The 25720-nt window shown below is 46.5% G+C and overlaps 1 protein-coding gene across 1 annotated transcript in view; it reads left to right on the top strand.

The window, feature by feature from the left end:
* The window catches only part of LOC140393777 (tyrosine-protein phosphatase non-receptor type 22-like), a 109494-nt gene that overhangs the window by 53601 nt on the left and 30173 nt on the right, over positions 1-25720 (top strand). Inside the window, exons 12-13 of the mRNA XM_072480187.1 lie at positions 13333-13415; positions 21191-22035. Of these exons, the coding sequence (XP_072336288.1) occupies positions 13333-13415; positions 21191-22035 (928 nt within the window). The remainder of the gene's footprint in view (positions 1-13332; positions 13416-21190; positions 22036-25720) is intronic.

Below are 25720 nucleotides of genomic sequence, written 5' to 3'. Positions count from 1 at the left end.
ACCAACACCGGGCATTCACCAGAAACTCACCAACACCGGGCATTCACCAGATACTCACCAACACTGGCATTCACCAGAAACTCACCAAAACCGGGCATTCACCAGATACTCACCAACACCTACTCCCCTGTAGAGCCAATTCTGACAAGGTGCAAAAGTTATGAAAGCAAAGGTGACCGCCCTCCTCTCCTCACTGAACTCCCTCTTCTCACCAAGCCTCCATACTCTGTCCAACGGTACACTCAAACCCTTCGTCCCTATGTATTTCTAGTCAGAATAGTGCAATGCTCTCAGATTCCTCCCTCAGTGATTGTATTTTTCAAATCCCACTCTCTGCAGTTCATTCCCGGGAGAAAATGGCTCAGGAATTTCTTATATACCATGATGTACCATTGGCAAAACAATTAATTTCATGTTTCAGGATTTCAGTACTCTTTTCTTTCTTAATTTCCTTTTCAGCCAGTTCAACCTTTGCTCCTTTTCCTGGAGAATCTACTCCTCCCGTTCCAGGTTGATGCAATGCAGGCTCAGACGGTCTGGCATCACCAGTGGAGAGACTCACAGGTCAATGATGCCCCTCCATCGGAACCTCTGAGAGGTCCTCAGCTAGAAACGTATGTTTCTCTCTCCACAGACGCTGCCTGACCTGCTGCACATTTCCAGCACCTTCTGTTTTTATTTTGGTTCTCCAACATCCGCAATATTTTGTTTTTGAAATTCCAACAAAGAATAGGTTTAAAATACTTTGTGTGCAAAAAGAAAAAGTATCAATTGGTTGAAGTGGTGCCTTGACATATCAAAAAGCCTTGTATTTTGTAACGGAGATGTCTTCAGGGCTGTGGGGAAAGAGCTGGGGAGGAGCACTAGTTGGACAGGCCTTTCACAGGCTAGTACAGACTCGATGGGCTGAAGAGACTTCCTTATTTATTTTTTGCTTTGGTTTTATGACTAATCCTCTTCATGCTGTTTAGGATGGCCAGTTGCTTTCCCCAGTTTGAATTTGTGTCATTAGATAGGATCACAGCTAGAAATGTGTCACAGAGAGTTTTACAGCAGAGAATGAGGCCCTTCGCCCCATTTTGTCTGCACCGGCCATCAAGCAGCTAACTATCCTCATCCCATTTCCCAGCCGGTCCATAGCCTTGTATGCTATTGCGTTTCAACTTCCCGTCCATATGCTTCTCCGATGTGGTGATGTTAATAGCCTTCGTCGAATAAAATAATCTTACAACACATTATGCCCATGCAAACTCTTTGGCCGGAATTCTGCATCTGTTCACGCCAGCGGGTTTCCTGGTGGCGTGGGGTGGGATCGATGGGAAATCCCAACCTTAACTCTGCCTACCCTGAGTACCCGCTCTGCTGCCAGCAGAATCTACGCTCTCCACGCCCTCGTTAAATCTCCCATTAAGCTTCATTGCTTTAAGGCCAACAGTCCCATTAGTCCATTCATGGGGTCTGCAAGGAACAAGATTTCCAACAGACATGTGCGAGGAACTAATTGAATTTATGAACAGGAGACTTTGCAGAATACTTGGAGAGGATGGGAAGGTGCTGACATTGAGTTATTGTCCATGACAAGCTTGCATATATACGGCAGTCTGAATAGGGCGGGGGCAGGGAGTTGTCAGTAACATGCTTTCTCTGAAAGGGGCAACTCAGCTCCTCCGAGACAAACAGCACTGGCAGGATGCCAATATGCTTATTTTTGTAGTGCCGTCTATTTGTCAACTTCCTCCTTGAGTGAGCTGCTGCAGAACAGCGCAGAGTGCTGTGGTTTCTGCACTGTGTGAGTCTTCGATGATTGGTAGGAAAACACACACTCCGGATGTGGTTAAACAGATGGCACACAAACAAATAGATCTGCTGGAGAAACAGCCCTGCGCTCAAAAGCGGGACTTTTATATTTTAACGGAAATAAAATGAAGTTTCTCTCGTGTTGAAGTCTGCATGTTCAGCATTTTCAACTGCTGTCTAAGATTCACTCCACCACTGTACCCCAAAACCCCGACACTGGTGTACCCCAAAACCCCGACACTGGTGTACCCCAAAGCCCCGACACTGGTGTACCCCAAAACCCCGACACTGGTGTACCCCAAACCCCCAAAACTGCTGTACCCCAAAACGCCTACACTGCTGTACCCCAAAACCCCGACACTGGTGTACCCCAAACCCCCAACACTGCTGTACCCCAAACCCCCAACACTGCTGTACCCCAAACCCCCAACACTGCTGTACCCCAAAACCCCGACATTGCTGTACCCCAAAACCCAACACTGCTGTACCCCAAACCCCCAACACTGCTGTACCCCAAAACCCCGACACTGCTGTACCGCAAAACCCAACACTGCTGTACCCCAAACCCCCAACACTGCTGTACCCCAAACCCCCAACAATTCTGTACCCCAAAACCCAGACACTGCTGTACCCCAAAACCCCGACACTGCTGTACCACAAACCCCCAACACTGCTGTACCCCAAAACCCCAACACTGCTGTACCCCAAACCCCCAACACCTCTGTACCCCAAACCCCCAACACTGCTGTACCCCAAAACCCCAACACTGCTGTACTCCAAATCCCCAACACTGCTGTACCCCAAAACCCCGACACTGCTGTACCCCAAACCCCCAACACTGCTGTACCCCAAAACCCACACACTGCTGTACCCCAAAACACCCAGACACTGCTGTACCCCAAAACCCAGACACTGCTGTACCCCAAAACCCCGACACTGGTGTACCCCCAAACCCCTACACTGCTGTACCCCAAAACCCCTACACTGCTGTACCCCAAAACACGTACACTGTTGTACCCCAAAACCCCGACACTGCTGTACCCCAAACGCCCAACACTGGTGTACCCCAAACCCCCAACACTGCTGTACCGCAAAACCCCAAAACTGCTGTACCCCAAAACCCCTACACTGCTGTACCCCAAAACCTCTACACTGCTGTACCCCAAACACTGCTTGTACCCCAAACCCCCTACACTGCTGTACCCCAAATCCCCTACACTCCTGTACCCCCAAACCCCTATGCTGCTGTACCCCAAAATATATACACCACTGTACACCAAAAACATCTGCACTGCTGTACCCCAAAACTCCTACACTGCTGTATCCCAAAACATCTACACCACTGTACCCCAAAACCCCTACACTGCTGTACCCCCAAACCCCTACACTGCTGTACCCCAAAACATATACATCACTGTACACCAAAAACATCTGCACTGCAGTAACCACAAAACTCATACACTGCTGTACCCCAAAACCACTACACCACTGTACCCCAACTCCCTACATTGCTGTACACCAAAAACATCTACACTGCTGTACCCCAAAACATCTACACCACTGTACTCCAAAGCCCTACACTGCTGTACACCAAAACCCCTACACTGCTGTACCCCAAAACATCTACACCACTCTACCGCAAACCCCCTACAGTGCTGTACCCCAAAGCTCCTACACTGCTGTTTCCCAAAACCCCGACACTGCTGTACCCCAAAACATCTACACAACTGTACCCAAAACATCTACACCGCTGTACTCCAAACCCCCTTCACTGCTGTACCCCAAAACCTCTACACCACTGAACCCCAACCCCCTAAACTGCTGTACCCCAAACCCCTTACACTTCTGTACCCCAAAACAACTACATCACTGTACCCCAAAACATCTACACCACTCTACCCCAAACCCCCTACACTGCTGTACCCCAAAACCCCTACACTGCTGTATCCCAAACCCCCTACACTACCGTACCCCAAAACCACTACACTGCTGTACCCCAAAACATATACACCGCTGTACCCCAAAACCCTGACATGCTGTACCCCAAAACCCTGGCACTGCTGTACCCCAAACCCCCTACACTGCTGTATCCCAAAACCCCAACACTGCTGTATCCCCAAACCCCTACACTGCTGTACCCCAAAACATCTACACAACTGTACCCCAAACCCCCTACACTGCTGTACCCCCAAACCCCTACACCACTGTACCCCAACCCCCTACACAGCTCTACCCCAAAACCCCTATACTTCTGTACGCCAAAACCCCTACACTGCTGTACCCCAAAATATATACACCACTGTACCCCAACCCACTACACTGCTGTACCCCAAAACCCGTACACTACTGTGCCCTAAAACATCTACACCACTGTATCCTAAAACATCTACACCACTGTACCCCAAAACATCTGCACCACTGTACCCCAAAACCCCTACACTGCTGTACCCCCCAAAACCCTACACTGCTGTACCCCAAAACCCCTACACTGCTGTACCCCAAAACCCCTACACTGCTGTACCCCAAACCCCCTACACCACTGTACCCCAAAACATCGGCACCACTGTACCCCAAAACCCCTACACTCCTGTACCCCAAAACCACAACACTGCTGTACCCCAAAACCCCTACACTGCTGTACCCCAACACCCCTGCTCCACTGTACTGCAAAACATCTACACCACTGTACCCCAAAACATCTACACCACTGTACCCCAATACATCTACAGCACCGTACTCCAAAACCCCTACATTGCTGTACCCCAAAACCCTGACACTACTGTACTCAAAACCCCTACACTGCTGTATCCCAAACCCCCTACACTGCTGGAGCCCAGCCCCCCTACACTGCTGTATCCCAAAACCTCTACACTGCTGTATCCCAAACCCCCAACACTGCTGTAGCCCAGCCCCCCTACACTGCTGTAGCCCAAACATCTACACTGCTGTACCCCAAAACCTCTACACTGCTGTACCCCAAAACCTCTACTCTGCTGTACCCCAAAACCTCTACACTGCATTACCCCAAAACCCCTACACTGCTGTACCCCAAAACCCCAACACTGCTGTACCCCAAACCCCAACAATACTAAATCCCAAAACCCCTACACTGCTGTACCCCAAAATCCCTACACTGCTGTACCTCAAAACCCCTACACTGCTGTACCCCAAACCCCAACAATACTAAATCCCCAAACCCCTACACTGCTGTACCCCAAAATCCCTAACCTGCTTTACCTCCAAACCCCTACATTGCTGTACCTCAAAGCCCCTCCACTGCTGTACCCTAAACCCCCTACACTGCTGTACCTCAAAACCCATACACTGCTGTACCCAAAAACCCCTACACCACTGTACCCCAAAAACCCTTACACCACTGTACCCCAAAACAGCTAAACCACTGTACCCCAAAACATCTACACCACTGTACCCCAAAACCCCATACATTGCTGTACCCCAAAACATCTACACCACTGTACCCCCAAAACATCTACACCACTCTACCCCAAACCCCCTACACCACTGTACCCCAAAACCCCCTACACCACTGTACCCCAAAACAGCTAAACCACTGTACCCCAAAACATCTACACCACTGTATCCCAAAACCCCATACATTGCTGTACCCCAAAACAGCTACACCACTGTACCCCAAAACATCTACACCACTGTACTCCAAACCCCCTTCACTGCTGTACCCCAAAACATCTACACCACTGTACCACACAACATCTACACCACTCTACCCAAAACCCCCTACACTGCAGTACCATAAAACATCTACACTGCTGTACCATAAAACATCTACACTGCTGTACCATAAAACATCTACACTGCTGTACCTAAAAACCCCTACACCACTGTACCCCAAAACCCTTTCACTGCTGTACCCTAAACCCCTACACTACTGTACACCCAAACCCCTGCACTGCTGTACCCCAAAACCCCAACACCACTGTACCACAAAACCCCTACAATACTATATTCCAAAACACATACATTACTGTACCCCAAACCCCAGATCAGTGTACCCCCAAACCCCTACACTACTGTACCAAATCCCTGACATCACTGTACCCCAAAACCCCAACACTACTGTACCCCAAACCCCAACATCACTGTACCCCAAACCCCAACATGACTGTACCCCAAACCCCAACATGACTGGACCCCAAACCCCAACATCACTGTACCCCAAACCCCAACACGACTGTATCCCAAACCCCAACATCACTGTACCCCAAATCCCCAACACTACTGTACCCCAACAACAGTGTACCCCAAACCCCAACACTGCTGTACCCCAAACCCCAACATCACTGTACCCCAAACCCCAACATGACTGTACCCCAAACCCCAACATCACTGTACCCCAAACCCCAACATGACTGTACCCCAAACCCCAACATCACTGTGCCCCAAACCCCAACATGACTGTACCCCAAACCCCAACATCACTGTACCCCAAAGCCCCTGGATTCTGGATTTTGTTTATTGTCACGTGTACCGAGGTACAGTGAAAAGTATTTTTCTGCGAGCAGCTCAACAGATCATTAAGTACATGGAAAGAAAAGGAACTAAAAGAAATAATAGGGCAACACAAGGTGCATAATGTAACTACATAACAGCAACATTGGGTGAACCATATAGGGGCATAGTGTTAATCAGGTCCGTCTATAAGAGGGCCATTTAGGAGTCTGATAACAGCAGGGAAGAAGCTGTTATTGAGTCTGTTCGTGTGTGTTCTCAGACTTTTGTATCTTCTGCCCGATGGAAGAAGTTGGAAGAGTGAGTAAACCGAGTGGGAGGGATCTTTGATTATGCTGCCTGCTTTCCCCAGGCAGTGGAAGGTGTAGATGTAGCCAGTGGATGGGAGGTAGGTTTGTGTGATGGATTGGGCCTCTACACTACTGTACCCCAAAACACCTATACTAGTGTACTCCCAAACCCTAACATCACTGTACCCCAAATCCCCAACACTACTGTACACCAAAGCCCTGACACCACTCTACCCCAAAACCACAATATCACTGTACCCCAAACGCCTAGACAACTGTACCTGAAACCCCGAACACAACTGTACCCCAAAACACCTACACTACTGCACCTCAAATCTCCTACCCTGCTGTAACACCAAGACCCCGATATCACTGTACCCCAAAACCTCAACATCACTGTACCCCAAACACCAAGATTCCTGTACTCCCAAAACCCTACACTACTGTACCCCAAAACCCCTTCACTACTGTACCTGAAATCCCCTACACTACTGTACCCCAAACTCCTACAGTACTGTACCCCAAACTCACAGTCCAAAGATGTGCAGGTTAGGTGGATTGACCATGATAAATTGCCCTTATAAATGGCCAAATGGTTAAGTGGGGTTACGGGGATAGGGTGGAAGTGTGGGCTTAAGTAGGATGCTCTTTCCAAGTGCTGGTGCAGACTTGATGGGCCAAATGGCCTCCTTCTGCACTGTAAATTCTTTCTATCTATCTATCACCCTATCTATCTGTCTATCACCCTATCACTCACTCAATCACTCTATTTATCACTCTCTCACTCTACCTATCAATCACTCTATCTGTCTATCACTCTATCAATCACTCTATCAATCACTCTATCAATCACTCTATCTATCAATCATTCTATCAATCATTCTATCAATCACTCTATCACTTTATCAATCCCTCTATCTATCAATCACTCTATCAATCAATCACTCTATCAATCAATCACTCTATCCATCAATCACTCAATCAATCACTCTATCTATCTATCGCTCTATCAATCAATCACTCTATCCATCAATCACTCTATCCATCAATCACTCTATCCATCAATCACTCTATTCATCAATCACTCTATCCATCAATCACACCATTTATCAATCACTCTATCCATCAATCACTATCAATCAACCCCTCTATCACTCTATCTATCTATCACTCTGTCAATCACTCTATCACTCAGTCACTCTATCCATCAATCACTCTATCAATCAATGACTCTATCCATCAATCACAATCAATCACTCTATCCATCAATCACACCATCTATCAATCACTCTATCCATCAATCACTCTAGCAATCAACCCCTCTATCACTCTATCCATCAATCACTCTATCAATCAATGACTCTATCCATCAATCACTCTATCAATCACTCTATCAATCAATCACTCTATAGAACATAGAACATAGAAAATACAGCACAGAACAGGCCCTTCGACACGTGCAGACTCCGCACAGACAGCGACCCAAGCGGAATCGAACCTGGGACCCTGGAGCTGTGAAGCACCGTGCCATCCACAATGCTACCGTGCTGCCCTTAAGAACAAATAAATCTACACTATATCATTTTACCATAATCCATGTACCTATCCAATAGCTGCTTGAAGGTCCCTAATGTTTCCGACTCAACTACTTCCACAGGCAGTGCATTCCATGCCCCCACTACTCTCTGGGTAAAGAATCTACCTCTGATATCCCTCCTATATCTTCCACCTTTCACCTTAAATTTATGTCCCCTTGTAATGGTTTGTTCAACCCGGGGAAAAAGTCTCTGACTGTCTACTCTATCTATTCCCCTGATCATCTTATAAACCTCTATCAAGTCACCCCTCATCCTTCTCCGTTCTAATGAGAAAAGGCCTAGCACCCTCAACCTTTCCTCGTAAGACCTACTCTCCATTCCAGGCAACATCCTGGTAAATCTTCTTTGCACCTTTTCCAAAGCTTCCACATCCTTCCTAAAATGAGGCGACCAGAACTGTACACAGTACTCCAAATGTGGCCTTACCAAAGTTTTGTACAGCTGCATCATCACCTCACGGCTCTTAAATTCAATCCCTCTGTTAATGAACGCGAGCACACCATAGGCCTTCTTCACAGCTCTATCCACTTGAGTGGCAACTTTCAAAGATGTATGAACATAGACCCCAAGATCTCTCTGCTCCACCACATTGCCAAGAACTCTACCGTTAACCCTGTATTCCGCATTCATATTTGTCCTTCCAAAATGGACAACCTCACACTTTTCAGGGTTAAACTCCATCTGCCACTTCTCAGCCCAGCTCTGCATCCTATCTATGTCTCTTTGCAGCCGACAACAGCCCTCCTCACTATCCACAACTCCACCAATCTTCGTATCGTCTGCAAATTTACTGACCCACCCTTCAACTCCCTCATCCAAGTCATTAATGAAAATCACAAACAGCAGAGGACCCAGAACTGATCCCTGCGGTACACCACTGGTAACTGGGATCCAGGCTGAATATTTACCATCCACCACCACTCTCTGACTTCTATCGGTTAGCCAGTTCGTTATCCAACTGGCCAAATTTCCCACTATCCCATGCCTCCTTACTTTCTGCATAAGCCTACCATGGGGAACCTTATCAAATGCCTTACTAAAATCCATGTACACTACATCCACTGCTTTACCTTCATCCACATGCTTGGTCACCTCCTCAAAGAATTCAATAAGATTTGTTAGGCAAGACCTACCCCTCACAAATCCGTGCTGACTATCCCTAATCAAGCAGTGTCTTTCCAGTATCTATCAATCACTCTATCTATCAATCACTCTATCTATCAATCACTCTATCCATCAATCAATCTATCACTTTCAATCACTCTGTCTATCACTCTATCAATCAATCACTCTATCTATCTATCAATCTATCTATCAATAACACTATCAATCACTCTATCTATCAATCACTCTATCTATCAATCACTCTATCTATCAATCACTCTATCTATCTATCACTCTATCAATCAATCACTCTATCCATCAATCACTCTATCAATCAATAACTATCTATCAATCACTCTATCAATCACTCTATCACTCTAACTAGCAATCACTCTATCTATCAATCACTCTATCCATCAATCACTCTATCAATCAATCACTATCTATCAATCACTCTATCAATCACTCTATCACTCTAACTAGCAATCACTCTATCTATCAATCACTCTATCCATCAATCACTCTATCAATCAATCACTATCTATCAATCACTCTATCAATCACTCTATCACTCTAACTAGCAATCACTCTATCTATCAATCACTCTATCCATCAATCACTCTATCCATCAATCACTCTATCTATCAATCATTCTATCTATCTATCTAACTATCTATCTATCTATCTATCTCTCTATCAATCACTCTTATCTATCAATCACACTATCACTCTATCTATCAATCACTTTATCTCTCTATCTATCAATCACTCTATCTCTCTATCAATCACTCTATCTCTCTATCTGTCTATCAATCACTCTATCTCTATCTATCTATTTATCAATCATTCTATCTATCAATCACTCTATCTATCTATCAATCACTCTATCTCTCTGTCTGTCTATCAATCACTCCATCTCTCTGTCTATCAATCACTCCATCTCTCTATCTATCTATCAATCATTCTATCTAACTATCTATCAATCACTCTATCTATCTATCACTCTATCTATCACTCTATCTATCTATCTATCTATCTATCTATCACTCTATCTATCTATCTATCAATCACTCTATCTCTCACTCATGTTCCAGACACAGTTTAATTGCATCAAGTTGGTTTCTTTACCATCTGTGTTGATCCAGTTAGTCCATCACTTCACCCACAGCCCTGGAGTGAAGCAGCACTAAGCCCAATCCTCTTCCAGGGAGCGCCATGCCTCACTGTGCCAGTCACTTCAGTTAGACAGAGTTCTGGGGTTCCAACTGGGCAGTGGAATGGATGGACCAGACTGAAGCTCACATCTGCCTCCACATGAGTCAACCAGATAAAGCCACTGAGCCCTGGCCACAACTATCTTTCTTCCTGCAAAAGAGAACAAGATCCATTCTATTAATCTCCATTTTGTATCTATTATTCTTTCATTCTCTCTCCTTATTTCTCTTTCCATCATTCTTTCTGCCTTTTTCTTTCCTCTCTCAGCTTCTCTTTTCTCCTCTCTCAACCTCCTCCTGCTTCTACCTCATTCTGTTTCTTTCTCTCATTCTTTTTCTCTTCCATTTTTCTTCCTTTCCCCATCCCTTTCCTTTTCTTTCTCTTTCACTGGCTCTGTTTCTTTCCTTCCATTTTGCTTTTCCGCCTCATGAATGTGCAACAAATTGCTGGACATGTCGGGGGCCCCCATATCCCTGAAAGAATTTAAGAAACGTTGGTTCCTCTCGGTCCATGAACATCTACCACAAAGTCCTTGAATTCGAATTTATTGGGATTTCCACAAATCATAATAGAATTTGGGAAGCTGGGAGTAAAAAGGGGGAAGTCTCGGGAACACTTCGCTCCATAGGTTCTGCATATCAAGGTACCAAGGGAGGATAATGAAGTGGTCGAAGTGGGCATGAGAGTCACCAGGAGTGTTAGGATTTGTACCGCAGAATGTGAAAGTGGTCAGCAAAGCAAAACCATGAGCCTGTCTGTTTTCGGGGAACTCTCAGACCTGCCGTGTGTGTCGGAACACGACCAACGTCAGCCCTTCATTGCTGACTAGTAGTAGGTGCGGCAGATGAAATCGAAATTCAGTTTTACTCATGTGCAACACCCAGGTTCTGCACACGCAATCCTCAGGTTTGACCTGTTTTCTCTTTAAATGAGTAAAGTTGATGCTGAATTGAGTGGGTGGGTTTTAGAGCAGCTTCTTACTGAGGGTGCTGGTTAACTGTGGTTTCAGTCAGGAAATCACATTGAGACTAAAACTGCAAATGGCTTACAGGAAAGTACTGACCCAATGCAACTCAATTCAGGTTATATATGGTTGTGGGTGCATGAAGGTCAGAGTGTGTGTCTGACGCTCAGACCGTGTGTGTGATTCTGTGTGTGTTGAGTGTGTGTTTTGTGTGTGCATGTAGGTGTGTAATGTGTGTGTGATTGTGAGTGTGTATTGAGTATGTGCGCCTGTGAGTGTAATAGTGTGTGAATGATTGTGAGTGTGTGATTGAGTGTGGGTGTATGATTGTGTGCGTGTTTCTATGGTTGTGTTTGTATTCATCTGAGAGATTGAGTGTGTGTGTATGATTGTGTGCGTGTTTATATGGCTGTGTGTGTATTCATCTGAGAGTGTGTGTTGAGCGTGTGTGTGTATGCGAGTATGTGTGCAAATGTTTGTTGAGTGTGTTGAGCATGTGTGTTTATGGGAGTGCATGTGTGAGTGTGTTGAGTTTGTGTTGAATGTATGTGTGTGATTTTGTGTGTTGAGCATGTGTGATGTGTGCGTGTGATTGTGTGATCATGTGTGTGTGAATGTGTCTGTGAGTATGTGTGTGATTGCTTGTGGGTATGTGATTGTGTGTGTGTGTGTGATTGTGCATGATTTGTGTGTGTGGTGAGTGTGCATGATTGCATGTGTATGCGAGTATGTTGAGCCTGAGTGTATGTGTATGAATATATGTGTGATTGCACGAGTCTATGTGAATATGTGTGCTGTGTGTGTGTTGAGTGTGTGTATGTGTGTGATTGTGCACGATTGTGTGTGCGCATGATTTTGTGTGTGTGATTGTACATGAATTTGTGTGTGAGTGTAATTGTGTGTGTGGTGAGTGTGTCTGCGTGTGTGTGATTGTGTCCCACAAATGACATCACTGAAGCTGTGCTACAAGTCACATGGTAAGAGAACAAACCTTTCTTAAAGGGACACTCACATGACAGTGTGTGTGATTGTGTGTGTTGAGTGTGAGTGTGTGCACGTGAATGTGTTTAGTTGTGTGTCCTGAGTGGGAGTGCGATTGTGCATAAATGTGTGTGTGTTGAGTATGTGTGTGCCTGAGTGTGTGTGAGTGTGTAGCTGATTTCTCTCTCATGAGCAGAAAATTATTCTCTGCTGGCATCAGTCATTGTTTTCCTACTTGTGCTGCTGCTTTGATCTCCCTTCCCCCACTTTTGCTTCTGAAAAATGCTTTCTCCTTTCTCCCAGTAATCCAGTGAATTCTCACTCATTTTCACCCTCCAATCTAATTTCTGCTTCCAGTATCCGATTTGCTACAGCAAAGCTCATTGGCTGTAATGGCCTCCCAATGGTGGCATCTCACAAGTTGAGTTTTCACATGTGCAAACCTTAATTGTGAAGTTATAAATAACCTGCATTCTCTAACTGAAATCTGACATTGCTGCCGTTGTCTTTTGCTTGCAATTGGTTTCAGAATCTCTTGGGGGTGAAATTGGTCCCTAAAATGAAACAAGCTCATAGCGAGTTGCCAGCTCATGTTTTACCACGCCTGATCTTTGCTTCTCAGGATAATATTTCAAACTGTACCTTCTTTTATTTTTTGAATCTCATTTTCTAGTCTCACTGTCACTTTGAAATTTTTTGCCAGTATTTTGCAACTCAACGTGAAATAGCGACCAGCATGTTTTTAAAAATCAGCTGCTGATTCACTACAAGCCTGATTCACGTGGCTGACGTGAATCGATTTCACTCACGTTTGAGTTTTGGCAAATCCTGTGTTCTGTCATGTCCAGGAGGCTGGGTTCACTAACGGTTTGATTTTGAATTTGTGCTCCAACAGGCTTCTGAGCCATCTGTGGAATTAGAGACACCTCAGGAACTACCAAACCCCATCCTTCTCTCAGCGGGCTCATCACGTCACAGGTAACAAGCATGGAACTCAATAATATGGATCGTGGGCCTGTAACTTACCGCGATATGTCACTATTTCCCTATCTCTGCAACCTCTTCCAGTCCTACTGTTACCCCGGGAATTCCGCATTCCTCCAATTCTGGCATCTTGGCTGTGTTATTATCATAACTATCAGCATTGCAAGGGTTAATGTAGTGTCGAGAGTAGCCACTAGAGGGAGCTACAGTTACAACTATATAAGGCAGTGATGCTAGCTAGACCTTAGGGGAGGAGTGTATGCAGGAGTTAGCTAGTGAAGGTCAGAAGAGCAGATAGTGGAACTAAGGTTAGATTATAGTTTATACCCGTAGTGAGATTAGCAGTAGATAAGTAGTTAGATGCTATTGATCAATTGTGTATTCCTAAGGACTACGTGTTGAATCCCAGTTTAGTAGTGTAAATAAAATCATACCTTTGTTGAAATTAAAGCTATTTTGTGGTCTTTGTGGACACTACGCCCCCCATGATGAAATAAGGAACACAAAGAACACGCTGTCCTTCTGCAGGTCCCTTCACCCCACATTTGGCAGCTGAGACTTCAATTTAGACACTAAGATCCATAGTCTTCGCTCCTCTTATATCCTACCTCTTTGATCGTGCTTTTGGTCACCAGCTTTAGTATCTCTTTTTTAAAAAACATTTGTGCACCCAATTCATTTTTTTCCAATTAAGGGGCAATTTAGCGTGGCCAATCCACCTTCCCTGCACATCTTTGGGTTTTGGGGGCGAAACCCACGCAAACACAGGGAGGATGTGCAATCTCCACACGGACAGTGACCCAGAGCCGGGCTCGAACCTGGGACCGCAGCGTCGTGAGGCAGCAATGCTAACCACTGTGCCACCGTCAAATGTCAAATGCTGTCAAATTTTGTTTGATGGTGTTTAATCACTAGCAAGGCACGGAAGCCAATATGTGACTACTATGGAAGGAAGGAAGTCAGTGACTAGCCATGGAAGTTGGTCAGTAACTAACTGATGCCGTTAGATTGTCTTAAATGTTCATGCACACCTGTCCATAGTTAGATCAATCACCAGTGTTATTGACAACACTACGACTGCATGTTGGAAACACTGCCCATTGATCAAGTGGATTCATTCCAGTTAACCAATAATGTGGTAGGGACTCGGTTTAGTTCCTGAATAAGCTCAGTGCTTTCTGCTGCATTGAACATAAACATTAAAGTCAGCTTCGCAACTGATGCCCTGACCTATCAACAGAAATGAATAAAGCAACCTTGCAGATTTTTATGGAGATGCTAATGAATTCATCAACCACCAGCTAATTTGATGATGGAAGAGTGTCCAACCTCGAGTGACTCATCCCCTCACCGCAGAGACCTGAATCCAAATCTCGACTCTGGGCATGATCTACCCGAATGGGAACAGAATCCCAGAATGAGCGCCTTTAGCCGGGTGCTTCCCAGTGCTCGGAGAGCTGAGAAACCCCACGCTGTCGAACAGCACTCGCTTCCCATTCGGGTAGATTCGGAGCCTCAGAGGGGAACTGCCTGACAAGGCCGCACTTAGTCCCGTTTCCTGCACTGAGGAGCTCTGCTTGCCGGAACTCCTCAGTGGAGGGGAGATCGGGACTTCATTTTTAAATGGAGTCTGATCTCTCGACCCCCCGTCGCAACACCAATAAGGAGGTCCTCAAGTCCCCCCCCCTCTTCCTCCCTCACCCACACAGGCGCTCCTGGCCCCAATCCCCGTTGTGGGAAAAATGCTAGCCTGGCACCATCCCTGCCAGCACTATCTGGGCATCTTGGCAGTGCTAGGATGCCACACTGCCCAGAGGGCAAGCACCTGGGGACCTCCAATCCCCTGGGAGACCCCTACAAGTGCTATTTCATTTGTGGAGACCAGCACTGAACAGCACGTGGCCAAGATCGCATGGCAAAGGGGGTTAGATCCCAATCCCTTGGGTAGGGCGTGGGAGTGCATATTAGAGTGATACTAGCTGTCTCACTCTAATATGCAGATTTGCTAAAAGGTGATCCGCCCACAATGGGTGGGATTCACAGAGTGAGATTGCATTCAATCTCGCGAGGCATGGCGAGCCGGGATCTCGCGGCATTGACCAGCCATGCCGTGCCGCGCTGCCTTCTATGCACAACGCAGATGGTAAATCGCGCCCTCTGAATGGGAATAAAATACCTTCACCGTTAGAAACACAAAGCGGCTGACCTTATTCCTAGCAGCTCAACATGGCCTCATATACTTTTTGAGTACATGCTTTAAGATTTTGAAGACAATACCTGCATTGACCGAGAATGTAGCCGTTTAACAAAGTGTCCTCACTAGGTTTGTCTGGGTCATGCCTCTGACGCTTCAAGCTTATTTCAACTGTTCTGGGAGTGTTTAATGGGGACAGTGTAGAGGGAGCTTTACTCTGTATCTACCCCCGTGCTGTACCTGTCCTGGGAGTGTTTAATGGGGACAGTGTAGAGGGAGCTTTACTCTGTATCTAACCCCGTGCTGTACCTGTCCTGGGAGTGTTTGATGGGGACAGTGTAGAGGGAGCTTTACTCTGTATCTACCCCCGTGCTGTACCTGTCCAGGGAGTGTTTGATGGGGGCAGTGTAGAGGGAGCTTTATTCTGTATCTAACCCCGTGCTGTACCTGTCCTGGGAGTGTTTGATGGGGACAGTGTAGAGGGAGCTTTACTCTGTATCTACCCCCGTGCTGTACCTGTCCTGGGAGTGTTTAATGGGGACAGTGTAGAGGGAGCTTTACTCTGTATCTAACCCTGTGCTGTACCTGTCCTGGGAGTGTTTAATGGGGACAGTGTAGAGGGAGCTTTACTCTGTATCTAATCCCGTGCTGCACCTGCCCTGGGAGTGATTGATGGGGACAGTGTAGAGGGAGCTTTACTCTGTATCTAACCCCGTGCTGTACCTGTCCTGGGAGTGTTTAATGGGGACAGTGTAGAGGGAGCTTTACTGTGTATCTAACTCCGTGCTGTACCTGCCCTGGGAGTGTTTGATGGGGACAGTGTAGAGGGAGCTTTACTGTGTATCTAACCCTGTGCTGTACCTGACCTGGGAGTGTTTGATGAGGACAATGTAGAGAAAACTGACTGGAACTCAGTTTAGTGAGTTTCCACTGAAATGGGCGAACATCATTTCCTGCCTGTTTATTCTGGGGTTAAGCTTTCTGCCTTGGGTGATTTTATTCCGCTGTGACCACACCGCTGCATGTATATACCCTGGCTCAGAGTGTCCTTCTGCTGTTTGTATGTCACACACTGAATTTTGCACAATGATGTCAACCAAGTATAAAATCTATTGCCAAAACTGGTCTTTGCTTAAACCCAAACTAAAACGTTTGAATCAAGAAGTAGCGATAAGCTTTGACTTCATTTGATCAGTTGTGTATTTTATTTTTATTTCTATTTTTCTTATAAATTTAGAGTATCCAATTATTTTTTTTCCAATTAAGGGGCACTTAGCGTGGCCAATCCACCTACTTACTCTGCACATCTTTGGGTTGTGGGGGTAAGGCCCACGCAGACACGGGGAGAATGTGCAAACTCCACATGGACAGTGACCTGGGGCTGGGATCGAACCGGGGTCCTCAGCGCCGTGAGGCAGCAGTGCTAACCCACTGCACCAGATCAGTTGTGGATTTTAGATGGGAAATTTTACATGTCAATATTTTTTAGTTTTCAAATGCGCTGAATGGCAGGTGGGGCCCAACTTTGATCTGACCCATTCAGTGTTCAGGCGTGCCTCCAGAAAATGCCGCACAGATGCAAAAAGTAATCAAAAAGGTGATTGAAATGTTGGCTTTAAACTCGAGAGAGGGCTGGAATGCACAGCAGAGAACCCTTGTAGAGAACCGTCATCCAGTCCCATCCAGGGTCCTGCATTCAGTTTTGACCATTACATCTAAGGAAGGATATCCTCACCCTGGAGAGAGGCAGCATAGATTTGAGAAAGTCAATTGCCTTGGGTTTAAGAGATTTTGGGGTGAGCTTATTCAGACATTTATCGTGATTAAGGCAGGAGAGAAACTATTTCCTCTGATGTAGGGAGCATAGAACAACGGGGCAGAATCTTAAAATTAGTTCCAGGTCATTCAGGGGTGATGCCTGGAAGCACATCTTCACTCAAAGGAATGGGAAAGTTTAACAAGGAATGGAGAGTCCACAGCGAGTTGTAGTAAAGATGTTTATTTAACAACAATATTATCTACACGAGGCCTGGTGACACCTCTCTCCTTTCTGGTCAGCTCTGCACAGGGCGACTTTTATCCCAGTACTGCTAAACTACCCCGCTCATCGTGGGGGAAATAATCATCCCCAGGTGGATCTGCCCCTTGCCAGTTATTACAGAAAGTATGCTGATTAACTGACTGTCAGCATTAATCCAATTGCATGAAGACAAGTTTGCTCCCATTCCAGGCGAAGTGGGAATGTGGGACATTGTGAAGATGAACATACGTCACAGTGGCCTAATTTTTGGCCCAGTAATCCTGAATCCAAAATACTCCCTTTCGAGAAAAAAAACCCCAAGAAGCTCCTTGCAGCAAATATGGAAAATCCTTCAGGGCGATGGTTAGAGAACGGGAGGCATGGGAGTGGGGGGGGACATGGAGGGAGCAGGACTAGTTGGATTATACTTTCAAAGAACTGGAAGAGGCACGGTGGGCCGAATGGCCTGCTTCTGTGATGTAAAACTCTATGAATAAGTAGATCACTCACCTGGGGCGAAATTCTCCCCCAACGGCGCGATGTCCGCCGACTGGCGCCAAAAACGGCACCAATCAGACGGGCATCGCGCCGTCCCAAAGGTGCGGAATGCTCCGCATCTTTGGGGGCCGAGCCCCAACATTGAGGGGCTAGGCCGGCGCCGGAGGGATTTCCGTCCCGCCAGCTGGCGGAAATGGCGTTTATTGCCCCGCCAGCTGGCGGAAATGGCGTTTGTTGCCCCGTTATTGCCCCGCCAGCTGGCGGAAACGGCCGCCGACAGTTTCCCGCACATGCGCAGTGGGGAGAGTCTCTTCCGCCTCCGCCATGGTGGAGGCCGTGGCGGAGGCGGAAGGGAAAGAGTGCCCCCACGGCACAGGCCCGCCCGCGGATCGGTGGCACCCCCCGGGGTCAGATCGCCCCACGCCCCCCCCCCCCCCCCCAGGACCCTGGAGCCCGCCCATGCCGCCTGGTCCCGCCGGTAAATACCAGCTTTGATTTACGCCGGCGGGACAGGCAATTTCTGGGCGGGACTTCGGGCCATCCGGGCCGGAGAATTGAGCGGGGGGTCCCGCCAACCGGCGCGGCCCGATTCCCACCCCCGCCCAATCTCCGGTACCGGAGACTTTGGCGGGGGCGGGGGCGGGATTCACGGCGGCCAACGGCCATTCTCCGACCCGGCGGGGGTCGGAGAATGGCGCCCCTGGTCTTTGGTGGGGTGATTCAGAGACTGAGGTTGAGAGTTGGCACAGGCAGTGACACGGGTGCAGAATTCGGAGAGGCCCAGGAAGGAGAGCAAGTGTGAGATTTGAGCTGCTTGCCATGTTTAACAACCTACAATCATCTTGCCATGTTCCAAAGCATTTAATGATGCGCATGAGAAAAACACAATGGTCCAAAGATTGTGCTGGCGGGCTAGTGAACACTATCAGCCACTAGTTAATTTCCTGCCTGCCCGTTTAATATCGAGGATGATTTCCACCGCAAATTGCTGCAAGTGGTGTCGGGGAATTGTGTAGCGCCTCCGCCAGGGTATGTGTACCTCCTTAACAAATCAGATTGTTACTGATCAATGTAGCTGTGCCAGTTAGAGTAGGTGAATTCAATGTAAAAATCTGCTATAGAAATAAAGAGTGGGAAAGAAACATCGGATTAAGAGAGAGAGGAAAAGAAAAGAGAGAAAGGAAAGATTAAAACATTTTATTCATTAATTTTTCACAATCCTCAATTACTAAAACCTGAAAGAGTGAGACTCCACCCTTCTAAAAGATCATTTTCAGTGCCAGAGAGGTTGACTGTCAGTAGTTAACACATGCCAGATTGTTAACAGAATACTTCGACTTGAAATAACTTGGCGGGATTATCCGGGCTGCAAACAGAACAACATCAAATGTTCAGTGAATTTCATTAGCAAGGCAGACAATAAAACACCATGCAAAATTTGGAGTGTAAATCATCGAGCAACTCCGTATTACCCGCCATGCAAATGTATGCATGGCGAGGAGTACAAGGGATTCTCCAGGGAATCCCGCTATCGGGAATCCATTTTGAGCCGGTGGCTGGATAGCAAAGTCCCACGAACACTCCCTCCCCCGCACTGCAAATCAGCCCCCACCACCCTCCCCACAACATCATAAAGCAGCTCCCCCTTTACCCAAGTATGGAGGTGACCCACCCTGCCCGCCCCCCTCCCTGGGACCTCCTTAATAGGGAAACCTCTCACAGGGACCTCCTTAATAGGAAGATCCCCCACAGGGACCCCTGAACTAAACAACCCCCACAAGGACTCCCTAGGTAGAAGGAACCATCACCCCACACAGACCCCTCCAGAAAAAGACTCCTGCTGGAAGCTACAGAGCAATCCAGCCAGAGACAGTGAAAAAAGATTATAGTTGTAACACTTACCTGGAAGCTCCATGGGTCAATTCCTTGAAAGAGAACAGGTGTAACCTGTGTTTAAACCCCTCAGATCCATTAGCTGCAAACCATTCATTCATATGTGTAGTGAGCTGTGATTGACAGCTTCCACAAAGCAGCTGGGAGCCTTGCTCCATTCATCTTCTTGATGGATGAGTTGTCTCAGATGAGTTGTCTCAATGTTTACAAACATCCACCACATCAAAGAGAGTTAAGTGCATTCAATTTCCAGCTCAGCACTTCAACATCATTCAAGCATGAAGGGGATTGATTGGAATGCCCCTTTAGTTAGAGCATCCATGGAGTCCTAGTTAGGGGGTTCCTGGGGGAGTTCTCCCTATTTAGGGCTTCCTGGGAGTCTCCCTTTTAAGGGGCTCCCGTCGGGGTCTCTATAGTTCGGGAGTCTTGGGGGGATCTCCCGTTTAGAGGGGAGCGATGGGGGGTCTGTTAGGGGGGGTGGGCAGGGTTTGCATTGTGGAGGGGTGGGTGACTCGCAGATGGATTTTAGGGGCAATCCCCTTAAGGAGTTACCCCCTTGGCCCACTGCGAGGACCACCATGTCAGGATCACGTTTGGTGACTGCTGTGCAAATCCTGCCCACATGATTTCCGTTCCAGAGGACCAGAGAATGACACAGTGTCGGACAATACAGTGCCCGGCCCGCTAAGTGGATATAAGTGGGTCATTAAGACCCATCTGTATTTAATAACATCCTCCCGCTGGCTTGTGTGTGCAAACCCGGATCCTGCCGCCAGCGGGGCGCCGGAGTATAGTGATCAGTTCGGCACTTGACGCAAACCTCGATTTCGGCTGAACGCCCAATTCTCCGACCATTCGCGGTCTTGGCGCCAAGGGACAGAGACCAGACCACCATTTATGTGAATCTGAAAGTGCAACTGGGCAACAACTTTAGGGTTTCCACATTTAATCATTCTCACCTGATGCTGCTGTGACTTTGCCATATAAATGAGAACGAGCACCATTAGCCTCCACGTTATTTTGAAGGTAATTCTTGAGCCAAAGAATTCACAATAATTCAATGAGCGAAAAAAATGAAAATTATGTGACATGGAAATGTTGTTTATTTCAGCTGGCTGAAAGTCATGTGCAACTATACTCAATGCATTATCCTTACCTTTACAGTTCACCAAAAGAGGAAAAGAGTTTGCGATTCATGACACAAGAGATTACGAATTTGCAATCCTCAGATCAACGCCAGGAATTTGGTTTTTGCCGCCTCGGACATGAGCCGTCTTACGAATTAATAACAGATTTGACCAACAGACCCAGTACGTGTGGAAATGTCTCAGAACCCCAGGACCCCTCCTCCTGCATTACAACATACCCTCCAGAGAGAAGGCCAGAGAGACAGCTGAGCTTGAACGTTGAAGGGACACTGTGGAGTGAAGTGTCCCAGAACTCAGCAAGACTGCCTCAGGAGGCGCAAAAGTTTACGAGCAAGACCTGCTTAACCAGGGCCAAGTCAAACCCTTTTTCTACCATGAGCCAGGACATTGAACATTCCGCAGAGTCGTTTAAAGTTAACCAATGCAGCCTCTTTGTTTCTTTGGAAGACCTGCTGAGTTCCTCTTCAAGTGGACCTTCTTCATCAAAATCAAACAGCTTGCCAGCTGTAGGAAGGACCCATCACTGGGGATCTGCTCAGAAAGAGCATACTGACATTCTCGAAGACCCAGACAATCAAGACTTCATGCATCTCAGTTCCCCTGCCCACTTCCTCTCCACTTATTTTACTGAAGATCCCTATTTCTCACCTCCAAACTCAGCACAGCTCCAGGCAGCGGAAAACAGCGCTCTCTCCTGCCTGGATGCTCCCTGCCATTACCTCGACAATCTGATTCTAGCTGGTTGTCGATCTGAGAACGATTACAGTGAGCTACCACCTAACCCAATGTACGTGAAACCTGCTCTGGCCAAGCCAGTGGTGGAAGAACGTCGGCACAGTGCTGCTGAAGCAAAGAAAAATAGTAAGTTTGAATCCCAACACTACCAGTAAAAAAAACAATCTGGCATTGTTAAAAATAAAGCAGTTGGATTGCCAAAAATGTGTTCACAATCATCCTTTAGGGACGGATGCCTGCTGCCTCACCACCTCTGTCTTTGATGTAGTTGACTCTCCAGTGCTCTCTGGAGCAACCTAGCAAACCGTCAAACCACTGCAATACCCTGAGAGCAATTAGTCATGCATATCACAGAGGTGTCAGCTATGGGTAACACTCTCGCGTTTCTGAATCCAGACGGTGTTGGTTGTGAGATTTGAATGTTTAATCTAGGCTGACACTTCCTTTGCAGTACTCAGGGAGTGCTACATTGATAAATTCAAACCAAATGTTTGCCCTCTGAGGCGAACGCTAAAACGAATCTCATTCGACTGTTTTGAAGAAGGACGAGGGACTTCTCCCCCAGTGTCCTGGCCAATATTTAACCCACAGCCAGTGTCACTAAATTAGATTACTGGCCTTCATCACATTGTCATTCGTGGGAGCTTGCTGTATGCAAACTGGCTACCACATTTCCTTCGTTATTGTACAAAAATATACTTCATTGGCTGTCGAGCATTATGGGAGGTTATAGGGTTGTAAAAGGCACTATATAAATGCAAGTCTTTTGGCTCAAGAAGGCAACTCACCACCACCAACAACCTCTCATGGAGCAGCTAGAGATGGGCGATAAATGTTGCCTGGAGTCCACGTCCCGAGAATGAATGAGAAGGAAGTAGAGTAAATGATTTGGGCTCGGTTCCTGAACCCCACCCTCATGCTGCCTCCAGTTCTCGCTGAAACCCCAACCCCTTTCTCCGACCTCTCCTTCTGCACCTCTGACAACACCGTCATACAACTGAACAAAACAGCGAGAAATGAAAGAAGCTCCAGGGACCCGGGTTGAATTCCTGCCTTGGGTGACTGTCTGTGTGGAGTTTGCACTTTCTCCCCGTGTCTGCGTGGTTTTTCTCCAGGTGTTCTGGTTTCCTCCCACAGTCCAACAATGTGCAGTTTAGGTGGATTGGCCATGATAAATTGCCCTTTAGTGTCCCAAAGCTTAGGTTGGGTTACTGGATTACAGGGATAGGGAGGCGTGGGCTTAAGTAGGGTGCTCTTTCTAAGGGCCGGCGCAGACTCGAAGGGCTGAATGGCCTCCTTTGCACTTTAAATTCTATGATTCTATGAAAATTACTAACATTGATGTAGTCCTTTCCACAATCTCACAGACAATTAAGTATTTTTTTTAATGTAGTCACTCTCGTTGGGGGGTTGGTTAATGTAGTATTTCAAAATGGTGCCAACATAAGAACATAAGAACTAGGAACAGGAGTAGGCCATCTGGCCCCTCGAGCCTGCTCCGCCATTCAATGAGATCATGGCTGATCTTTGTGGACTCAGCTCCACTTTCCGGCCCGTACACCATATCCCCGAATCCCTTTATTCTTTAGAAAGGTATCTATCTTTTTCTTAAAAAAGTTTAAAGAAGGAGCCGCAACTGCTTCACTGGGCAAGGAATTCCAGAGATTCACAACCCTTTGGGTGAAGAAGTTCCTCCTAAACTCGGTCCTAAATCTACTTCCCATTATTTTGAGGCTATGCCCCCTAGTTCTGCTTTCCCCGACCAGTGGAAACAACCTGCCTGCATCTATTCTATCTATTCCCTTCATAATTTTATATGTTTCAATAATATCCCCCCGCATCCTTCTAAACTCCAATGAGTACAGTCCCAGTCTACTCAACCTCTCGTCATAATCTAATCCCCTCAACTCTGGGATCAACCTAGTGAATCTCCTCTGCACTCCTTCCAGTGCCAATATGTCCTTTCTCAAGTAAGGGACCAAAACTGAACACAATACTCCAGGTGTGGCCTCACTAACACCTTATACAATTGCAGCATAACCTCCCTAGTCTTAAACTCCATCCCTCTAGCAATGAAGGACAAAATTCCATTTGCCTTCTTAATCACCTGTTGCACCTGTAAACCAACGTTTTGCGACTCATGCACGAGCACACCCAGGTCTCTCTGCACAGCAGCATGTTTTAATATTTTATCATTTAAATAATAATCCCTTTTGCTGTTATTCCTACCAAAATGGATAACCTCACATTTGTCAACATTGTATTCCATCTGCCAGACCCTAGCCCATTCACTTAGCCTATCCAAATCCGTCTGCAGACTTCCAGTATCCTCTGCACTTTTTGCTTTACCACTCATCTTAGTGTCGTCTGCAAACTTGGACACATTGCCCTTGGTCCCCAACTCCAAATCATCTATGTAAATTGTGAACAATTGTGGGCCCAACGCTGATCCATGAGGGACCCCACTAGTTACAGGTTGTCAACCAGAGAAACACCCATTTATCCCCACTCTCTACTTTCTGTTAGTTAACCAATCCTCTACCCTTGCTACCACTTTACCCTCAATGCCATGCATCTTTAGTTTATGCAGCAACCTATTGTGTGGCACCTTGTCAAAAGCTTTCTGGAAATCCAGATATACCACATCCATTGGCTCCCCGTTATCTACTGCACTGGTAACGTCCTCAAAAAATTCTACCAAATTAGTCAGACATGACCTACCCTTTATGAACCCATGATGCGTCTGCCCAATGGGACAATTTCCCTCCAGGTGCCCCGCTATTTCCTCCTTAATGATAGATTCTAGCATTTTCCCTACAACCGAAGTTAAGCTTACCGGCCTATAATTACCCGCTTTCTGCCAACCTCCTTTTTTAAACAGTAGTGTCACGTTTGCTACTTTCCAATCCTCTGGGACCACCCCAGAGTCGAGTGAATTTTGATAAATTATAACTAGTGCATTTACAATTTCCCTAGCCATCTCTTTTAACACTCTGGGATGCATCCCATCAGGGCCAGGAGACTTGTCTACCTTTAGCCCCATTAGCTTGCCCAATACTGCCTCCTTAGTGATTACAATCATCTCAAGATCCTCACCTATCATATCTTTATTTCCATCAGTCACTGGCATGTTATTTGTGTCTTCCACTGTGAAGACTGACCCAAAAAACCTGTTCAGCTCCTCAGCCATTTCCCCGTCTCCTATTATTAAATCTCCCTTCTCATCTTCCAAAGGACCAATATTTACCTTAGCCACTCTTTTTTGTCTTATATATTTGTAGAAGCTTTTACTATCTGCTTTTATGTTCTGAGCCAGTTTACTTTCATAGTCTACCTTACTCTTCTTTATAGCTTTTTTAGTAGCTTTCTGTTGTCCCCTAAAGACCTCCCAGTCCTCTAGTCTCCCACTAATTTTTGCCACTTTGTATGTTTTTTCCTTCAATTTGATACTCTCCCTCACCTCCTTAGATACCCACTGTCGGTTTTTCCCCTTTCTACCGTCTTTCTTTTTTGTCGGTATGAACCTTTCCTGAACTCTGTGAAAGATCGCTCGGAAGGTTCTCCACTGTTCCTCAACTGCTTCACCATGAAGTCTTTGCTCCCAGTCTACCTTAGCTAGTTCTTCTCTCATCCCATTGTAATCGCCTTTGTTTAAGCACAAAACACTAGTGTTTGATTTTACCTTGTCATCCTCCAACTGTATTTTACATTCCACCATATTGTGGTCGCTCCTTCCAAGAGGATCCCGAACTATGAGATCATTAATCAATCCTGCCTCATTACACAGGACCAGATCAAGGACCGCTTGTTC

Source organism: Scyliorhinus torazame, chromosome 17 (assembly GCF_047496885.1).
Source record: "Scyliorhinus torazame isolate Kashiwa2021f chromosome 17, sScyTor2.1, whole genome shotgun sequence".
NCBI lineage: Eukaryota > Metazoa > Chordata > Chondrichthyes > Carcharhiniformes > Scyliorhinidae > Scyliorhinus > Scyliorhinus torazame.
Note: the sequence above shows the minus strand (reverse complement) of the source record. Positions and strands in the feature narration are given on the sequence as shown.